The sequence below is a fragment of the Macrosteles quadrilineatus genome, unplaced genomic scaffold (genome assembly GCF_028750875.1).
Source record: "Macrosteles quadrilineatus isolate MER2022 unplaced genomic scaffold, UCM_ALF_1.0 Scaffold_1__1_contigs__length_201487025, whole genome shotgun sequence".
Taxonomy (NCBI): Eukaryota; Metazoa; Arthropoda; class Insecta; order Hemiptera; family Cicadellidae; genus Macrosteles; species Macrosteles quadrilineatus.
The window spans coordinates 125122724-125143149 of NW_026542594.1; the positions used below are offsets into that span (position 1 = coordinate 125122724).

Consider the following 20426-nt stretch of genomic DNA (forward strand, 5'->3'; position numbering starts at 1 on the left):
CAATCTGAAATGGGTATCGTACTTGCATTTAATAGTCCAGTAACTTCGTGAAAGAGGTGGTCTGCTGTATGTGCAGAAATGGGAATGAACTTCAAAAATCTTTCTTTTGGCTCACCCGATTTCATGTATCGAATAACGAAAGTTAGCTGGTCCATATGTGAAGCATCTGGTGTTGAGTCTACTGAGAAGGAGTAATACTTAGATGTCTTCACCTCCTTTATAATTTCTTGTAACACTTGCTTCCCTAAAACATCAATAAACTCATCGCAGATTTTGTGGGATAAGTAAGAGGTTTTCCCACTTCCAGTACCTCCGTACTTATTTATATGCTCTTTTAAAAACGGGTCATATTCGCTTAACAATTCAAGAACACCTAAATAGTTTCCATTATTCACATTACCGAATTTCTCACAGTCGCCTCTTAGAGGAAGTCCACGTTCAGATAGGAACCTAACTACCGAAACTATTCTTGTTAATACATTTCGCCAGTAAACTTTTTCTTTATTAATTTGGATTTGAAGCTCCGTATCTATTCTTCCAGCCTCAGAAGAACGCTTGAAAAACGTTAGAAGGCACTTACGGTGATTTTTGCTATTTTCATGGACCGAAATTCTATCAGCAGCATGTTTCCAGTCATTGAACCCATCATAACAGAATGGATTCGACGACATTGATGAAGTATCAAATAGTTTACACACAAAACAGTAAACTCTACCTCTTGATGGAGAATATAACAACCAATCTCGTTTTACTCTATCACCATTTTTAAGGTGTCTGTAGAAAAACTTAGTTTTACATTTCCTTGTTTCTGGGGGTTTACCGGTTTGGTCGTATACTCTGGCTGATTGGTTGAATCCAGCATTTAGATTTTGACAGCAAGAGGGTCCTTTTGTTATGAAATATTCTTGCAGTTTAGCTTTTGAAAATTTATCCCACATTGCAACATCCAAGCTAGGGAGATCTTCACCCTCCAGTTGGTTCTGATCATCATTTTGGATATGAGTACACGATTGTTCATTCTCACCCTGTGCTGGTGGAACTAATTGCAAACGTGATTTCGGTAGGTTTGGTGACGATGACAAAACTACGTTGTTTGTCTCTATTACTGGTGATTTACAACCAATTGATGCCTTACCAGGAGTTATGCCAGCGTCTGAAAAACCGTGTTTTGCTCCATCAGTAATTAGTTGCAATTTGGCTGAGCTGCAGCTGTCTATATCGTCACATGGATTCTGATGTTGGTTAGGTTCAAATGATGAAGTAGAAGCTACACCACTTTCCAAACTGTCAGATTGACTTGATGAAATTTTAAAAAAAGATGACAATTTTGGTATATTATCAGTGAAACTTTTTTCTTTTTTAGATTTTTGACGCTTTTGAGCACCACTAGGATAACTTCGCTTCATTTTTAGATCATACTTTCTAACCAGAATTCACTTGATTTTTATCGACCTGGAAAACAATTAAAAAAGTTGCAAATCTTTGATTGATAAAACGCATTACTATTTTACTATTTTAAGTACCCCTACCCCAGGCCTCCTAGCTGTTAGTCGTACTTTAATATGAATAATCATGAACTTTATTTTATTCTCATGGACCCTGAATAGCCGTTGTAATTACATATATTCCAAACGGCGAGTAACTTATTAGGAAATTTATTGGCAAAATTTTGTCAGCTTTGTATACTACTAAGTAAATTACTACAGCAAATAAAATAGGCTTGGAACTAGGTTTTTTAACATTATGATTCATTAACTCAAAAACACAACTGTTGGGTTGTAGAGATTTTGTTTTTTTTTCGTAAAAAAACCATAATGATATAAAATATGACTTATGTTTATTTTCATAATGGTTTTGATACCTATGGCATTCTCGTTTTTATAATATGTTAAAGTCCTAGCATGGAAAGTAGCCTACCATTAAGGACTTTCAAGTTTGAGTTTTTTATTAACGAGAAAAATCTTGCAATCTTGCAATAAAAGTCTAATAAACGCTCACAAGCTAACTATTTATATGAGTAACTGAAAGATATGTTTAAATGGATCCAATATCGATTAATAAAACACAAACATAGCATTGAATATAACATTACTCACTTCAGCTTTGAAAACTTCATTTCAACCAAAACTAAAACTTGACGTGACCACTAGTCTCAAAGGACAACGACAAACTATGGGAGTAAAGTGATTTAAATTGTTTTGGATAGGCGATAAGGCATTTTCATTTTATGTGTGTGTATGCGCGTGCGTGAGACAGACAGGAATAGACAGGATCCCTTATCAGCTCATTATCATTTTATTGTTGCAGCTGCTTCTGCTTATCGCTTGTTTACGATTTCAGTCGACAACGCTCAATAAATGTAATTTTTTGTTAACATCAGACGACTATAGTTATAGTTGTTGTAAAGTGCCTATATAGATTTAAAAAATCTTACTGGCGCTGTATGATTTTGACTCCAATGACTAAATTGGAGATCAAAATTCTGACGCATAACTTAATTAAGTACTATTTTACAAAACCTTTAAATTGAACGGATAATATACTTCTACCCCTTCAAATCCTGATTGGTATATACTTAGAGGTAAAAGAAAAGAATAACATTTAATAAAACATAAACGGAGCAATGTTTTTATTTTTTAAAGTATTTGAACTCCAGTGAATCTCAAATTAACACAACACAATTTTACAAGCTATGTTCTACGTCAGACAAGAGGTTTTCATATTTATTCTATTTTTGCCCCACCCCCTTCAACTCATTCGCCGCGGCCGTACGTTCGGGCGAGCGGCTTCATTGAAACTGAAACTTGTCCGTCACAGCCTAGCATATGCTCATGTAAACCAGACCTAAGCGTGGGCCCCAGTACAACTCTGAGGAAAAGTCTCTTAGGGTCAAGAATTTCATTCCTAGTAATGCCTTAAAATGCACTTAACAATAACCTTAAATACAGGATTACGAAAATAAAAATAAAGCTGTTCCAAAGAAGGCCATTTGGTAAATGTCTGATTAATTGAAAAAAACATAAAAAATTCGAAGTTATTAATAAAAACTACTGAGCAAGGGGGCCCCTGGCGGGGCCCCCTTGGCCCGGGGGCCCCGGGCGCTCGCCCCCTTCGCCCATAGGTAAGTCCGGCCCTGGGTACAGTTTATAGTATTTTTAAGTCTTTGGCTTTCGTCTTGGGTGTGCCATATTGAATTGGAATGAACCTTTTTTAGTACATAATATTTTTATTATAAACGTAGAGCTGGAAAGGTTTGTGTCAAGACATTTTTACTAAAACCAATCACTCACACCTAGTTAATTTTTCTTTGATATCAGAGGTAGCCTATCCCGATAAGCTCAAAACTACAAAATGAAAACCACTTTTTAAAAAAGGGGACGGGCAAATGGTGTCAAATTATTGACCTATAGCTTTTTTGCCCTTTATATTTAAGATTTATGAAAAAGTAATTTATAATCAATTGGTAACATTTTTTGAAAATAACAACCTGCTAGACAACTTTCAACATGAGTTTCGCAGTGGCAAGTCAGTTAACTGCTGCCACTGATTTTATATTGAATCGGTCATTGATAGTTTGGATGGTAAATTTAAGGTAGCAGCTTTTTAGACCAGCAAAAAGCATTTGATTCAATATTACATGATATATTAATTTCAAGGCTTAGTACTTTGGGTATTGAGGGGATTGCTTTAAATTTGCTTGAATCTTATCTCTCTCACAGAAAACAGTTTTGTTGAAATTATTTATCATAACCATAAAAACTATAAAATTCCATATCAATCTTTGACTTAAAATATGGGGTTCCTCTGGGATCCATTCTGGACACTCATTTATTTATTATTTATTGAAGAGATATTCCGCAACTCAGTAATTTAAGTAAACTGCTGCTTGATGATACCATTTTGAAAATTGTAGCCCCAACAAATGAAGAATTGGAAAGCAAGGCAAATTCAGACACATGCGTTTTGCATAATTTTTTCAACTCCCAAAATTTAAATCTCAATGTGGATGAAACTAGTATCATAAATTTTCAAACTCGACCAACCAGAAATCAACCTTGACCGATTATTGAATTTAATAATAAAACCATTGAAGTTAAGAATAGTACTAAATTATTATGATTAGTAATAGACAATTTCTTCCGGATTATATACCTTAATTAGATTAAAAACTATTGCGAAAGAGAAACTTTAAAAGTAGTTTACTTTTTATACCTACATTCAGTAATTTCATTTCAATTTTCCATTCATGGCTCAACCAATAAGGGCAACTTAAAATCTATATTAAGAATGAAAAAAGCTATAAGCATAATTTACAACCTTCCACCTAGAACTCCTGTTAAGAGAATTTTTAAATCAGAAAATATAATGACAGTTTTCGGTATGTATGTCTTTGAAACAGTGGTATCAGTTAAAAACAGATTTCAGAGCTGGATGGTAAGAAACATGATTATCTTACAAGAAATCGAGGCAGCTTAGCATTATGTCCTCATAAATTGCACCTTTTTGAAAAGAAACCCAAATACAATACCAATACTCAAATACAAATACAAAACCCAGGCAGGCCCGTTTTTGACAATGTCAGCGCCTTAGGCACAACTAATAGTAGCGCCCCTTTGCAATATACAGAGTGTCCCGTAAGTAAACAGCCTAACTCCGGGAAATGGTTCTATGAGTCAAAGTAAAGAGAAAATCAAGAATGGCTTCGTTAACCAGATATTCGCCATTTTGTTTTCTTTCACATAACATTTTCATCTTTAATGTTTTTCACCGATAATTATGAAACTTGGCATGTATGTTAAGGTAATAGAGACCCATGTTTGGAGAATAAAATCATCTTGATTTATCAAAAAATTTCAAAATGGTGGCCATTTTAATTTTTTAAACTTAAATTACAAAAAAAAAATGGCAGATTTTATGAAAAAACTACAAGAACACTTGTATTTGGCATTATCAATTCCCTATCAAACGATACCAAGCAAAAAAAGATTGAATAAGAAATAGCTGATATATTAAGATTTTTAATTGTAAAATGGGCTAGAAAAAGGCTAAAGCTAGTCAGGTTTGCCCCATTTTACAACTAAAAATCGTAATAAATTTGCCGCGATCATGGAAGACGACAATTATGTGTACACGACCGTGGGAAATATTTAGAATTTGCCGCGATCGCGGGAGATGATATTGATGTCAACACGGCCGCGAGGGATTATCAAAGTTACCGCGATCGCATGTAAATACAATCATCAAATTATTTTTTTATTTTTAAATTTTTGGCGCGCCCCCCAAAAAAGCCAATTGCCTTGCGCCCTAGGCACGTGCCTACCGCGTGTAGTCCTATTCCGCCCGAGTTTCGTTTCGCCCGTAACCTAATTAGTCTCAATTCGCCCACGGTCCCAGATTAACCCTTATAATCCTCAGCTCCACCTGCGTCAGGAGTCCCATTCCATCCACGGAGGCGAAGCCCCACCACCTAGGACCTCACCCTCCCCAAAATATGGAAAGGCCCTCCCCAAGCGAATTCCTTTATAGTACTAATGTAAAGTTGAAACGCAAAGATCTCAGCATTAAAATATAAAGTGGTATGTCTCTTTATTGACGAAGCTGTTATAAAGATATGTTAAATCTTTATAATCTGGAACATTCCTTTGGGTTGAAAAGCTTCAACAGTAATCTATATTTATAAATGTTTACGACATAACAGATTAATAAAATTTACTGCCCATGCGCTGTTAGTTACTGTATGATTGTCTCCCCATCTTTTTAGTGCTTAACGGCAAACAGAAACATACGATAACACTGCAATCCATTCAACGACGTATTCAACGATCGAGTTGTTATGGTCAAGTTTATTTTTATGATTCAGGAGACTCAAATAATATACGTTGTTCAAAAAGAGAAAATGAAAATTGTTATCCAATTCTTACAGCTACAAGAGTTATCCAACCTATTTTGACAAATGAATCCATACTTTCAAAACTTTGGGACAGGTATTAAGAGAAACTCCACTGAACAACCTGAGAATGATCCGATGCGGGGCATACTGTGACTGACACGTTAAACTCGTTAAAATACGTTAATTAACTTTCAATGGTGTTGCTGCTTGCTGCTTAAGCCTATTAAAAGCGGATTATGACTGTGTTTTAACCCAGAGTTTGTGGGTCAAACATGGACCACATGAAATGGTTGACATCACCCCAATTTACAGGATATTCCCTACAGAGAAAATTCGTTGGTTTAGGTGATGTCTCAAATTAAAGAAATAAATCAAGAAATTACGCACTCTTGAAATACTTAACACAGGTCTCAGTAAAGAAACAGTTTTCTTCAAGTCTCAATGATGGAAAAACTTTGTTGCAGCATGTTAACTCGAATTGAAGCAAGGGTGTTTAGCATTCATTAGAAGTTATCAGTTAAAAACTTAGAGCAGAAATAATGTAGGAGATCCTTGACGACGCAAATAGAGATATTTAAAATTAGTTTCTAACAAGTTTTCAAACAATTCTAAAATGTAACTAGATTTACTCAAATTTAAGCATAACGTTTTCCTCAACGTTATGTTTCATATTATGCTAAAATTCTCTTAGCTTCTTGATTGTGTTGTAACCCACAAACAATTATTTCCAACTCAAACCTTTGGTAGTAGTACTTCCATGTTTCTTTGGTAGCATCAAACTTTTCGAACTTGAAATGAGTTAAACTATGTGTAGTAGGTTGTTCCAGTGTTAATGTAGATGATGTGTCGTCATTGTCATATTCCTCATGTCCGTGCAGCACCATTATGTAACGTTATTACATTTAAATAGAATTAAATATATGAATGAAGAATGTTTTATTGTCAAACATTAAAACAAAAGTAACAAGTAAACAAACATTGTTTTTATGAAAACATCTGATTGAATTAAATTAAAGAACAGTATTTCAGCATACATGACACTCATAAGGAGGGCTATTTTGTTCATTTTGATGAACTGTAATTTACTTCTCTTTCCCTACTAATCAAAGTATATGTTTTCCTTTTCTGTTGGTTCTTTGTTCTTTTAAAAATTTTCTCTTATTTACTTATCATGTCTATTTTATTATAACTTTATCATTTAAGAAATGTGACACTATTCATGTATCTATATATCTATATTATATATATATATAGTACCTGTGGACCGAGCTTTGCTCGGGGAAAATCATTAGTTTACTTTGAAAGCAGTTTAGGATTGCATAGATTAATCCATTCCCAAACTCCACACTGCTCACCTTTACTACTTCCTTCACCATTTCCTACGTCAAGGACCTGTTTCCTTCCCTTCTCATAGCATTTTAGGATGTAAGATACATTTATCTAACTGCCAGACACGGTTCCCACACTCGACGATGCTAAACTTTACTACTTCCTACGTCGTGGACCTGTTTTAATCTCTTTCCATACCATTTTAGTATTATAGATAAATTAATATAATTGCCACAAACATTCAACTCCGCACTGCTAGCCTTTACTACTTCTTTCACCATTTCCTATGCCGTGGACACGTTTCCTTCCCTTCTCATAGCATTTCAGTATTGCAGATGCATTAATATAACTGCTACAAACGGTTTCCAGTTCCAACTCTCCCGACTGCTTTCCGTTAATACTTCCTTCACCACTTCATACGCCTCGGACCTGTTTTCCTCCCTTCCCATATTATTTTAGGATTGCAGATACCTTAATCAAACGTCATAAACAGTTCCCACACTCCAGACTGCTTACCTTTACTACTTCCTTCGCCACTTCCTACGTCTCAGACCTGTTTCCCTCCCTTCCCATAGCATTTTAGGATTGCAGATATCTTAATCTAATCGTCATAAACAGTTCTCACACTCCGGACTGCTCGCATTTATTACTTCCTTCATCACTTCCTACGTCGCGAACCGGTTTCCCTCCCTTCCCATAGCATTTTAGGATTGTAGATACCTTAATCTAATCGTCATAAACAGTTCCCACACTCCAGACGCTTCACCTTTACTACTTCCTTCATCACTTCCTACGTCATGGACCTGTTTCCCTCCCTTCCCATAGCATTTTTGGATTGCAGATACCTTACTCTAATCGTCATAAACAGTTACTACACTCCAGACTGCTCGCCTTTACTACTTCCTTCATGACTCCCTACGTCACGGACCTGTTTCCCTCCCTTCCCATAGCATTTTAGGATTGTAGATACCTTAATCTAATCGTCATAAACAGTTCCCACACTCCAGACTACTCGCATTTACTATTTCCTTCACCACTTCTTGCGTCGCGGTCTTGTATCCCTCCCTTCCCATGGCATTTTTTGATTGCAGATACCTTAATCTAATCGTCATAAACAGTTCCTACACTCCAGACTGCTCGCATTTACTACTTCCTTCATCACTTCCTACGTCATGGACCTGTTTCCCTCCCTTCCCATAGCATTTTTAGATTGCAGATACCTTACACTAATCGTCATAAACAGTTACTACACTCCAGACTGCTCGCATTTACTATTTCCTTCAATACTTCCTGCGTCGCGGACCTGTTTCCCTCCCTTCCCATAGCATTTTAGGATTGTAGATACCTTAATCTATTCGTCATAAACAGTTCCCACACTCCAGACTGCTCGCCTTTACTACTTCCTTCATCACTTCCTACGTCACGGACCTGTTTCCTTCCCTTCCCAGAGCATTTAAAAATTGCAGATACCGTAATCTAATCGTCATAAACAGATCCCACTCTCCACACTGCTACCCTTGACTACAATGTATCGAGTAATCATCAGTATAATCTTTGCTCAATAGTACCGGTAACAACTGATGTTTCCTTTTGTACTGTATTTTGTTTTGCTAGTATACTGTGGATAGACAACTTACAAGTCTTTTGTTTACTTTTTCCTTGTTATTTAATTCTGCCAAGATGGTTACTTAGCAACCCATTAGACTAATGTTAAAAAATGTGACTTTCAGTTTCATCTTTCTACGTAATTAGATTTTTGTTGGCAGTTCTAACTGCAGTAAACTCGTTTTTAGGCCAAAAATAAACTATTTACAACATTTGAAGAAAATCGTCGGAGCCGTTTTCGAGATCTTAGTGCAAGCATACATACATACAAGCAAACATTGCTCGTATTAGAGTATCCTACTAATATTATAAATGAGAAAGTTTGGATGTATGGATGTATGGATGGATGTATGGATGTATGGATGTATGTTTGTGACAAGTGAACGCGAAAAATACTGGTCGGATTGGGGTGAAATTTGGCATGATGATAGCTCACATTCCCGATTAACATATAGGCATATTCTTATTTCAAAAATCCTTTCGGGCTTCGCCCCAGTGGCTCTGGATTTTCCCATGTTAACCTTATGAGAAATGGAATTATTGAATCTTAACAGCTGTTTCAACTAAACAAGTTGGTTCTGTTCTATGATGTTCAATAGCATTAAAGTTACAAGGATTACCAACAGGGTGCAGCACTATTATTTCTTTTACATTTATGACAACAGCTAATTTGCAATTAAAAGGTGAGTGAGCGTAGCGAACGAACTTCAACCTGGAGGCGAGTTAGCGTAGCGAACGAGCTAACCTGAAGGCAAGTGAGCGCAGCGAACGAGCTCCAACCTAAAGGTGAGTGAGCGTAGTGAACAAACTTCAACCAGGACGTGATTGAGCCATAGGAACGAGATAATCTTCAAAATTAAGAAGTTAAACGGGGCAAAGCCCGGGGGTTACAGCTAGTAGGATATACAGGGTGAGTTTTTTAAAGTGATCCAATAGCTAACTTTTTAATTACAGGACTTAGCACCTCACTTTAAATTTAAAACTTGCTCAGTTTTAAGTTTCACTCAAGAATACGATTTCAGATTTTTTCATTGTGGCCGCCATTTTCCAATATGGCTGCCAACTTTAAAATTTCTTATGGAACACCCTGTATTTTATTTTGTTTTTAGATTTTACTCTAAAAAATAAAACATTTTTGTTCTTGAGATTTATCTTTAGTCTATTTAAGTCGCATAATAATAACAAAACACATACAAAGTTCACACACAACTAAACAGTAACAATACTTAAAACTAACATTGTTTTAAAACATGCTTTAGAGTTCATGCAACTTTGTATGAAAACTTTAAGTCCTCGTAGCTCCTTAACCGTTAGAGATATTGAAAAAATCTCAAGAACAAAAATGTTTTATTTTTTAGAGTAAAATCTAAAAACAAAATAAAATACAGGGTGTTCCATAAGAAATTTTAAAGTTGGCAGCCATATTGGAAAATGGCGGCCACAATGAAAAAATCTGAAATCGTATTCTTGAGTGAAACTTAAAACTGAGCAAGTTTCAAATTTAAAGTGAGGTGCTAAGTCATGTAATTAAAAAGTTAGCTATTGGATCACTTTAAAAAACTCACCCTGTATACAGGGTGAGTTTCTACTGACCGTGTTAACTTCGCCAGTGGGTTCTACTCACTAAAAGGAACAAAAAAGTTCCTGTAAACCCATGTCCGATTTTTAACCTTTTGGCTGTAATAGGGGATTTTGTGTTTTTCTTATTTTATTAGACTTTGCTCCACAATTTATGTAATAAAAACTTAATCAATTACTTTAGAGAGTTGTAGTTAAAATCATTGGAAAGAACATTAAATTTGCTATAAATCAAAGGTTTCATTCAACAATTATACCATTACATAGTCCACGTTATATCCAAAATAAAGTAAAAATGTCATTAAATTAATTAATTACGATAACTTTCATGAGCCTCCTTTGATACATAAACCTGCATTTATGCAATGTTGAAATGCATAAAAAACTTGGCATTTTAATAATCTTTCAAATGATATGCTATTCAATACTATTATTCATATAAACCAGTGAGAAATTACTAATAAACTACAATAAAACACGGTTTACAGATTTTGTTTTTGCACAGTTTTACTGTTAATAATAATTACTGTATACTCCATGATGTATTTTATTGAACTATCTGATAAAATTTGTACATTATTTTAACTTTTAAATATTTATTAAAATTATCTGAATTAATAAAATGTATAAACTCAAGGTTTTTCACATTTTCAAAGATGTAGTGTGTTTGATTCTTAAATGCTGTGTAATTAGTTTTACCTTGTGCTTGATTAAGTCAGCTTTTATTGATTTGTCATCTATAGCTAGATAACTCAGCTGCTTGAACATACCTTATTGAGTAATTTGCTGTTTTAACTTTATATTTCCGAGTCAATTAAGAGTTTTTCAACATTTATTAAAATATGGAGCCTTTTACAAATCAAGATTATGACAACATGATGAATACAGTAATTATTATTAACAGTAAAACTGTGCAAAAACAAAATCTGTAAACCGTGTTTTATTGTAGTTTATTAGTAATTTCTCACTGGTTTATATCAATAATAGTATTGAATAGCATATCATTTGAAAGATTATTAAAATGCCAAGTTTTTTATGCATTTCAACATTGCATAAATGCAGGTTTATGTATCAAAGGAGGCTCATGAAAGTTATCGTAATTAATTAATTTAATGACATTTTTACTTTATTTTGGATATAACGTGGACTATGTAATGGTATAATTGTTGAATGAAACCTTTGATTTATAGCAAATTTAATGTTCTTTCTAATGATTTTAACTACAACACTCTAAAGTAATTGATTAAGATTTTATTACATAAATTGTGGAGCAAAGTCTAATAAAATAAGAAAAACACAAAATCCCCTATTACAGCCAAAAGGTTAAAAATCGGACATGGGTTTATAGGAACTTTTTTGTTCCTTTTAGTGAGTAGAACCCACTGGCGAAGTTAACACGGTCAGTAGAAACTCACCCTGTATATCTAATATATAAAATTCTCGTGTCACAGTGTTTGTCTGCAAACTCCTCCGGAACGACTTCACCGATCGTTATGAAATTTGGTGTGTAAATTCTGTAGGTATGCGAATAGGAAGTAAACTATTTCCCGTTTCGAAATTCTTAAAAGGGCTCCGCCCCAGTGGCTCTGGAGTTTCCCATGTTAACCTTATGGGAAATGGAATTAATGAATCTTAACAGCTGTTTCAATTAAACAAGTTGGTTCTGTTCTATGATGTTCAATGGCATTAAAGTTACAAGGATTACCAACAGGGTGCAGCACTATTATTTCTTTTACATTTATGACAACAGCTAATTTGCAACCAAAAGGTGAGTGAGCGTAGCGAACGAACTTCAACCTGGAGGCGAGTGAGCGTAGCGAACGAGCTAACCTAAAGGCAAGTGAGCGCAGCGAACGAGCTCCAACCTAAAGGTGAGTGAGCGTAGCGAACGAGCTCCAACCCAAAGGTGAGTGAGCGTAGCGAACAAACTTCAACCTGGAGGCGAGTTAGCGTAGCGAACGAGCTAACCTGAAGGCAAGTGAGCGCAGCGAACGAGCTCCAACCTAAAGGTGAGTGAGCGTAGCGAACGAGCTCCAACCCAAAGGTGAGTGAGCGTAGCGAACGAACTTCAACCAGGATGTGATTGAGCGATGCGAACGAGATCATCTTGAAAATTAAACGTAACGGTACTTTCTTTCCATCGGTCTGTCTTAGGGGAAACCTATAACTTAGGCGATACGAAGTTCGCCGGGTCAGCTAGTATATATATATATATATATATATATTATATAATAGGCTAAGCAGTTTTTTGTTAATCAAACTCCTCTGTTATTATTCACCCTTTTGACATTTGAGGTCTCTAAATAAAGTTAAAACGTGTAGTTGTGCCCAACGGTATTAGATTTTTGATAAAGTCGTTGGCAAGGGCGTCAGAGGCCCTTAAAGTAAGTTTTTTCTCCATAAGGATAACATGGGAGATCCTAATGCACTTGATGAATAAAGATAATTTGAATTGAATTGAACAAAGCATTTTCAATAATCATAGCTCGTTTTAGAGGTCGAGTTTTGTACTGTATTCAGATTTAATTTATTTAAATAACAAAGGCAACAGTTTATTCAATTTGTTAGATTAAATAAAAAAGGTATAATTTTCAAATATTTCAAAATTAAGTATTAAATAAATACATCACACATTAATTATTCAAACATTAATATAACAAATTAGCATTTTTTTTAATTATTTAAATTTTACATTTAAAAAGCCTTTTGCTAAACAATTTTAATTTCTATCAATTAATCTCATGTCAAGTAATTTTTAGGCTTTAGACCAGGTGTTCCAAAAGCGGGAGGCACGCTCCTCACAGGGGTTAAGCTTTGTCAGGTGAAGACCAGTTAACAATATTTTTTTTTTATGAAATGATTATGTGATTATTTGGTCAAATAGTATATTCTTTTTATTTTTTTCATTACCATATAACTTATATTTTTGAATTGTTATTAAAATACTAACTGTTGTACCCGTGCTTCGCAACGGAGGGGACGCTGAAGAGAAACATTTCATGTTTTAATCTGTTGTATAAAATAGTTACACATCCGCCTTTGCTTTCAGGAACAAAATTTAATTGGACCTCCAAGTTTGAAAAAATATCTTTCTTTAAAGCTAGGCTAACTTATAAGGCTACCTAGTAAGAATTATATGAGGTACTGATGCATGTATGAAAATACTCTATCATACGATTTAATTTTCAAATGATACGCTTACTTCAAAGTGTATTAAGTTTAAAAACTTACATAATTAAGTTAATAGGTAAAAAAATAATCGCACAACAAGAGGGTACTGTAGTAAAGAATAAACGCACAGTTCAATTTCATTTTACATAAAATTTATATATTTTTTACCCTAACTACTGAACTTTTGTCAGGAGGTACTTACTTGAGTCTTGAGAAACACATAGGCATATTACAGTTGTGAAAATCCTATAGGGCTATGGCCGACAGGGGCTTACAGCAATTTCCATGTTATTCTTAGGCTGGCCACACACAGAACCGGGCGGGGCAGAGCACGACAGGGCATTTTGGCCCGGGTCGTCTTGTGCAACAGGAATCGCACGGGCGCTTATGGAGTGCCACACACAGGACCGGACAAGGCAGGGAAAGTTGAAAAAACGCCCAAAATTTGAAGCTTATGAGTTTTCGTATTTAAAAGGAATTAAAGAATTTTGCCAGCTATTTAAACTAAACATGTTAGTTCTATGATATTTAATAGCATTAAAAAGTTACAAGGTTTACCAACAGGGTGCAGCACTATTAATTTTTTCATTTATGACAACAGCTAATTTAAACTAAGCAGCAACAAAAAGCTGTGATACACAATGAGAACTACCTAACTGTCAAAGTAGGATCGTTTACAGTTAGTTAAGTTATGTTTATGTTTTTAATTTAACAAATTAGTTGTGATGACCTCTGATGGCCTCTGAGGACATCAAATCGAAAAAGTAAATCGGTCGGTGGTCCAGGTCTTTTACGATGAGACCTATGGTAATAGCTAATCCCTATATTCGCGCACATGTCGAAAGACAGCGTCTCGGATGCCAACAGCCTAGTATAATGCGCCACATTTAAACCAATGCCCCACACAAAATCGAGCGTCCAGTCCGGTGGCTTTTTTAGTGTCCGACGCTGGCATCCCTAGTCTAATCCCTCCCATTTAATTTAATGCCCTACTAGCGTCCCAGACGCCAGCCTCCCGGACGCCAGCGTCCTTGTATAGTCGTAGCCTTAACCTCTGCGCTGTCAAATTAAAAGTATTTACAACTGACTTCAATTATTAATAAGGATATTTGATTATTTACATTCTTCCAAAATGTAAACATTGAAACTTTGGAAGCCCATCGGGATGGGGCGTAGCCCAAGGGAAATATGAAAACAGTAATATGCCAGTTAACCAGGTATAAGTTATAAGCTACCTCTATACGAAATTTTATTTAAATCGGTTCAGTGTTTCTGGCATTATTGAGTCGCAGACAGACACACACACACAATCGCATTTTTATATATTAGTATAGATTATTAATAACATCTAAACAACCACATACTATGTGTGTAGCTAATATTTGATTATAATATGTGATGATCAAAATACTTAAGTTTAGTTTGATTTTTAAAATATTTGTTTACCTACAAATTTACTGAAGGCATATTTAGCCTTGGGTGAGGGGGGGGGGCGTGACCCAAAAAAGTTTGAGAACCCCCTGCTCTAGAAGATTGTTAGTGAAATTGTTGAACATAGGACAACCTAAAACGAGAAAATTAAAATCAGATTGACTCATCGTTTATTTTGCAAAAAGATACATAAATAGTTTATTTCATTAACGAAGGTACCAAAAGTGGCAATTTCCGAGGTGTGCTCAAAGTTTATTGTAAGAGTGTGCTCAAAAGAGGAATATTATAATTTTAATTAGCACAAAATACATTGAAATAAACACTAGTATGGAAAGAAGGTAAGGCAAAGAAAGCTGATTAATATGTACGTAGGGAATGTAAACTAAGAGCAAGGGGCAAAGTTATCTGGACAGGAGATGGTGTAACACAAGTAGTATTGATATAGAATCAATCAGTAAGCATTACTGTATCAAATTTGAAAATTTCTCAGTAATTTATATCAACCCCAAAGAATTATTATACACATAGTATTTGTAATACACTTTCTTACAAACAAAGCCATTTGGCCCCATCAGTTTTTGAAGGAGCGTTGTACATAACGATCACTCTGTTTCAACTAACATGATAGTAGTGGGTATGCTTTGAAGACTAACCAGGTTGCACATTGCTGTTTTTATCACGTACTTTTCCTTACAGGGCAGCAGGTGATTATTTGACCATTTTCCCTTCGACATACAGCTTCCCGAAGGTATTGTACTATTTCTGGGTCCTTCCGTTTGTTCAGGAGATAATCAAGATGCTCGGGGCAATCCCTGATGTTGATGCAAACACCTTCTGTGTTTCTTGGCGTTTTACACCTTTCGCTGTTAAATCCTGAACAATGAACCAGTTAATTTATCCCAAGTATAGTATCTAACTAAAAATAAATAGAGTAAAATGTAGCATAAGGATTTCATTTTCATTTGAGTAACTAAAATGCTATTTCATTTTATTTGATCTGAGATGTGTTGTGTAAACATAGAATTGTCTGGACATTATCAACATCATTTCCATATATGAAACCTATTCATTTTAATTCTAAATAGGTGAAACCATAGACAAAAAGAATTAAATATGGACCGACAACAGTGCTGCAGTTAGCTTATGTTCTGGCGTCCACCGCTAGGAGTGTCGTGTAGTTGCGGCACACACCGCTGCAGCATCTGCTGATAGCATACGGCGAGGAGCCGACGACGGCAGCGAATCGAACACCAAGCACGATCTAGTGGCACATCGTGGAACCTTCCTTTGACAGTCTATATTTATTCTATTTGTCTATGGTGAAACCCGCCGGAATCGACGGTTACTGTTGAGGTTTTAAGCAAAATGATTTAACTATCAATCAATTAATAAATAACTCTTTTTTGGAACATTTTGGGTTATTCTTGATTCAGCAGCATGCTTTTTTGTACGCCTGATCTTAAAAATCAATAACTCAAATGAAAGTTAGTATTTCACTGAAGGTTTTTTATCAAAACATATAGGATAAGGCAATTAGAATATAGTAGATAGATATATTTAAAAATAAATTCCATGTCCGAGAAATAATCAAATTTTTGTTTTTTGATTGAGTGATACAGTATCTTGAACTTAACTGATTCAAATCAATCGATCAATATCTCAAATTAAAGCCTTTATTTTTTAGGAGTATTTTTAAGACCAAGACATATAAAATAACTTAAATAAAAATAGAGTTACACGTATCGTTGATTGCAGATAAGTCCCAAAACAATTATAATCATTGTTGATGCCTGCTTCAGGTATGTCTGATCGTAATAACCAATAGCTCAAATGAAAGCTGGTAATTCAAAAATTCATTGAAGGTTTTTAGACCAAATAGGATAAAGACAATAGGATAAACACCGGAGAAGAATCTACAAAATCATTCAGAGAGACAAGCACACAGACAACCACTACAGAGGCGAAGGACCTCACAAACAAAACCACAGTTTCAGACAACAAAAAGCCAGAAGCATCAAACACAGAAACACTAATTCTACTTGAACTAAAGGCCCTAAAAGAAAAACAGAATAATATGGAGTCAAAAATGAAGAAATTAGAAGATAAAATAACAGTAGAAGATTCCCAGCAACTAATAACTGAGAAAAAGGAGACTCCTTGCAAGCCAATTTACACACCAAGACGAGTTTCATATAATAAAAACAAATTAATTGGCAACTACCGGTACTAAGAAAACCCATTTCAGTGTTTCCTTGCAAATAGCAAAAAGCAATTTGAGGAAAGAAGCACCAGAACACCAAAGTCAACCACAACAAACACAAAATCAAAATATTAAAAATCCCAAGGCCATCAAAATTCCAAAAGGAGTTTGCTCTACTTTCAAGGGCACTATATCTCCCCCAAACAAATCAACTAAACCAAAGAACACAGGGAAACCCCCGATCACCGCCAAGCTTCTTAAGCCAGAAGAGACCATTGAAGACTTCTTTTGGAAAAATATAGACCTATATAAAAAGAATATTCTGTCACACACCAAGCGACTAAACATGACCGAGATGGACTGCCTCTCTGCTCAAGGAGAACAGAAACATGAGCAGCTGCAAGAACCCAATTCAAGTCAACAATCCAATCACTCTACAGTGTCCCATACTATAACCCCTTTTTTAGAAACAAACAGCCTGAAAAAAGCAAAAGAAAAATCTGCAAATCTCCAAATAATTCTTGTGTAGCAATAATGCACCAAAATATTAGAGGAGCTACAAAGACAAACAGACTACACCATATTCTCAATGACACAAAACCAAGCATTCTAGTCTTGACTGAACACGGACTGAAAAAAACAGAGCTAGAAGCTACAAAAATTCCCGGCTACTCTTTAATAATTCTTCACTTTAGTAGAGAAGAACACAAACTTGGAGGTGTTGCAATATATTCCAAGGAATCCCTTGCTGATACAGTATCAGCTATTAACATATCAAACACATGCCAGGAGTTAATTTTCGAAGCAGCAATGATTCGCATGCAGACAACAAAGAAAAAGGATATCTACATTCTGGGAATCTATAGACCACCAATCGAAAATGCAAGAATTGCCCTTGACCTCCTATTAGACACGCTAGAACTACAAGAAGTACACAAGAAAAACCTCATACTCATCGGTGACATAAATATCGACAGGCTCACCCAAGATTCCAAAAACACCATGCTGGAAGAAGAGACAACAAACCAAAAGCACTATGGAAGTTATAAACGAGGAAAGGAAAGGAAAATGTGAAGAGAAAACTCTTACAGAATTAGAAATAAATGGCAAACTCACAAACGACACAAAAGAAATGGCCGATCACTTCAACACATTCTTCTCAAATATAGCAGAAAATACCCTTGACCAAAACAGAGCAATCGTTATAGACCCTGAAACAGTGCTGAATGGAGAGGAACCAGTCTGCCCAATACACCTTACCCTAACTTCAACATCCTATAAAGAAGTTAAAACGATAATAAACTCCCTAAAAGCCAAAACATCAAGTGGAATAGATGAGTTTTCCTCTAAGATGATAAAGCACTGCTCTCAAGAACTCATCCAAGGAAAAAACCTTCCTACACCGGGGCTGCAAGCTGAGGAACCATCTACCTGACTACCTGAGAGACCTGACTGGCAACAAGCTACACAAGGAGCTGAAGAAGTGGCTAATCGCAAGACCCTTCTACTCAATAAAGGAATTTTATGAAAATTAACATGTACAATTCACTATTGTATTGACACTATTGAAATTCTTAACAAATTAACAATAAAGAATATTGTATTGTATTGTATTGTAAGACAGATAGGATAAAGTAATTGTAACTACTACCATATAACCAAATACCAAATACATCTGTCACTGACGTAAAAATTTGAAAAAAGTCTAATTTATGTTCTTTTGGTCAAGTAATACAGTAGATAAATGAATTATGATGCTTGATACCGAATCTGTGATTACATAGCTTTATTTTAAGACCAAAATTATGAATATTGGTCTTGTAGAAGAGCCAAACGTACTAGGAAAATAAAAACCTAATTTAGCTCTTAGAGGCAGTTTGGGAGCTCGAGCCCAGCTAGTACGCGCCTAGTGTTAGACGCGCCTAACTTTAGTCCCCGGACAAGAAACCAGGCTTGGGAGCTCGTGCCTAAGTTGAAATGGTCGTAGATCAAGTATAGTCGCGCCTAAGTTGCAGCGCAGCTAGATGGACAGGGAATCGCGGGGAATTCAGGTTTTGATGTTGGCCTTGGCCACTGCAGAGCACGTTACCGTTGACAACAACAAACGATGAACAATTGAAGATGGATACAATTTTATCGTGGTATATCAACGGTGGCTAATTAGTAGACTATGGTGTAAGTTTCTGCATTGTACCATTGGAAAAATTTAGTTTTTTAAGATCGTTGATTTACATCTCAATGACGGCTAAGTTTTATCTCTGGTACTACACCTTATAAATACATACAGAGCAACATAGGCTTCTGAAAATCAATATGATTTCTTTCAGAGATCAAAAACATTAGGTAGCCTAATCATTTAACAAAGATTACCCTGTGTGTGGAACAATAACATCTGAAACTCGGTTTCATGCAATAAAAAGCTTCAAAATTAAACAGCAATTGTCCTGTATAATACATGGGTATTGACGGAAATAAAATAAAAAGTATTTTAAGTAATTGCGGAGGTTATGATAGTGTGAAGCAAATGTATATCTGTTAATACTTACAAAAACATTGTTGTCAATTTAAAAAATTTTAAACATGAAACTCTTTTATCTAACTTTCCTATAGGGATGTAGCTATTACCGTAGGTAGCACTTAGTTCCGGGACCGATATACTTTTCCATTTTGATGTCCCTAGAGGCCCAAAACATCCCCTATTCGTTCAAATGTTTATATATGTATAGCCCATACATTATATAGGCCTACACGTCCATAAACGTGACAACTTGAGTAATTTTTGTCTGATTTTGATCAAATTTGGCATGAAAGTTAATTTAAAACTCCCATCTGATTCTCATGGAGAATAAGTTAACTGTTGTAGTTTTGTAGTTTATGGATATATTTTGATGAAACTTGGCAAATTTATTTATTTATTTTAAATAAAGCTCTTAATATTTTGGTAAAAAACACACTTTATTGCCCTCCCTGTAGTAGCATACCTACACATAGGTAGTTTTAGTTACTTGTTAAACCTAAAGCTATTTAAATAAATTTAATTGAAAGTCCTATTAGGTTATTGGATATTCGCTTAGTCTATAGGTTTTCTGTGGCGGGATTATTGATATACTGTATATATACAGGGTGGTAAAAAAGTCCCTGGACAGTTAAATATTTTTAAAAATAATGCAGATAGAGCTACAATACTTGGTACAAAGTTACAGGGCATAAAACTATATTTTA

At 35.2% G+C, this 20426-nt stretch overlaps 1 protein-coding gene across 2 annotated transcripts in view; it reads right to left on the bottom strand.

The window, feature by feature from the left end:
* LOC128984376 (venom protease-like) overlaps positions 1-20426 on the bottom strand; it is a 142402-nt gene that overhangs the window by 85892 nt on the left and 36084 nt on the right. The window contains exon 3 of one of the 2 annotated variants that reach the window (XM_054403693.1): positions 15689-15877. The exons of the other annotated variant lie outside the window; for it this stretch is intronic. Within the exon in view, the coding sequence (XP_054259668.1) occupies positions 15689-15877 (189 nt within the window). The remainder of the gene's footprint in view (positions 1-15688; positions 15878-20426) is intronic. 2 annotated transcript variants of the gene reach the window in all.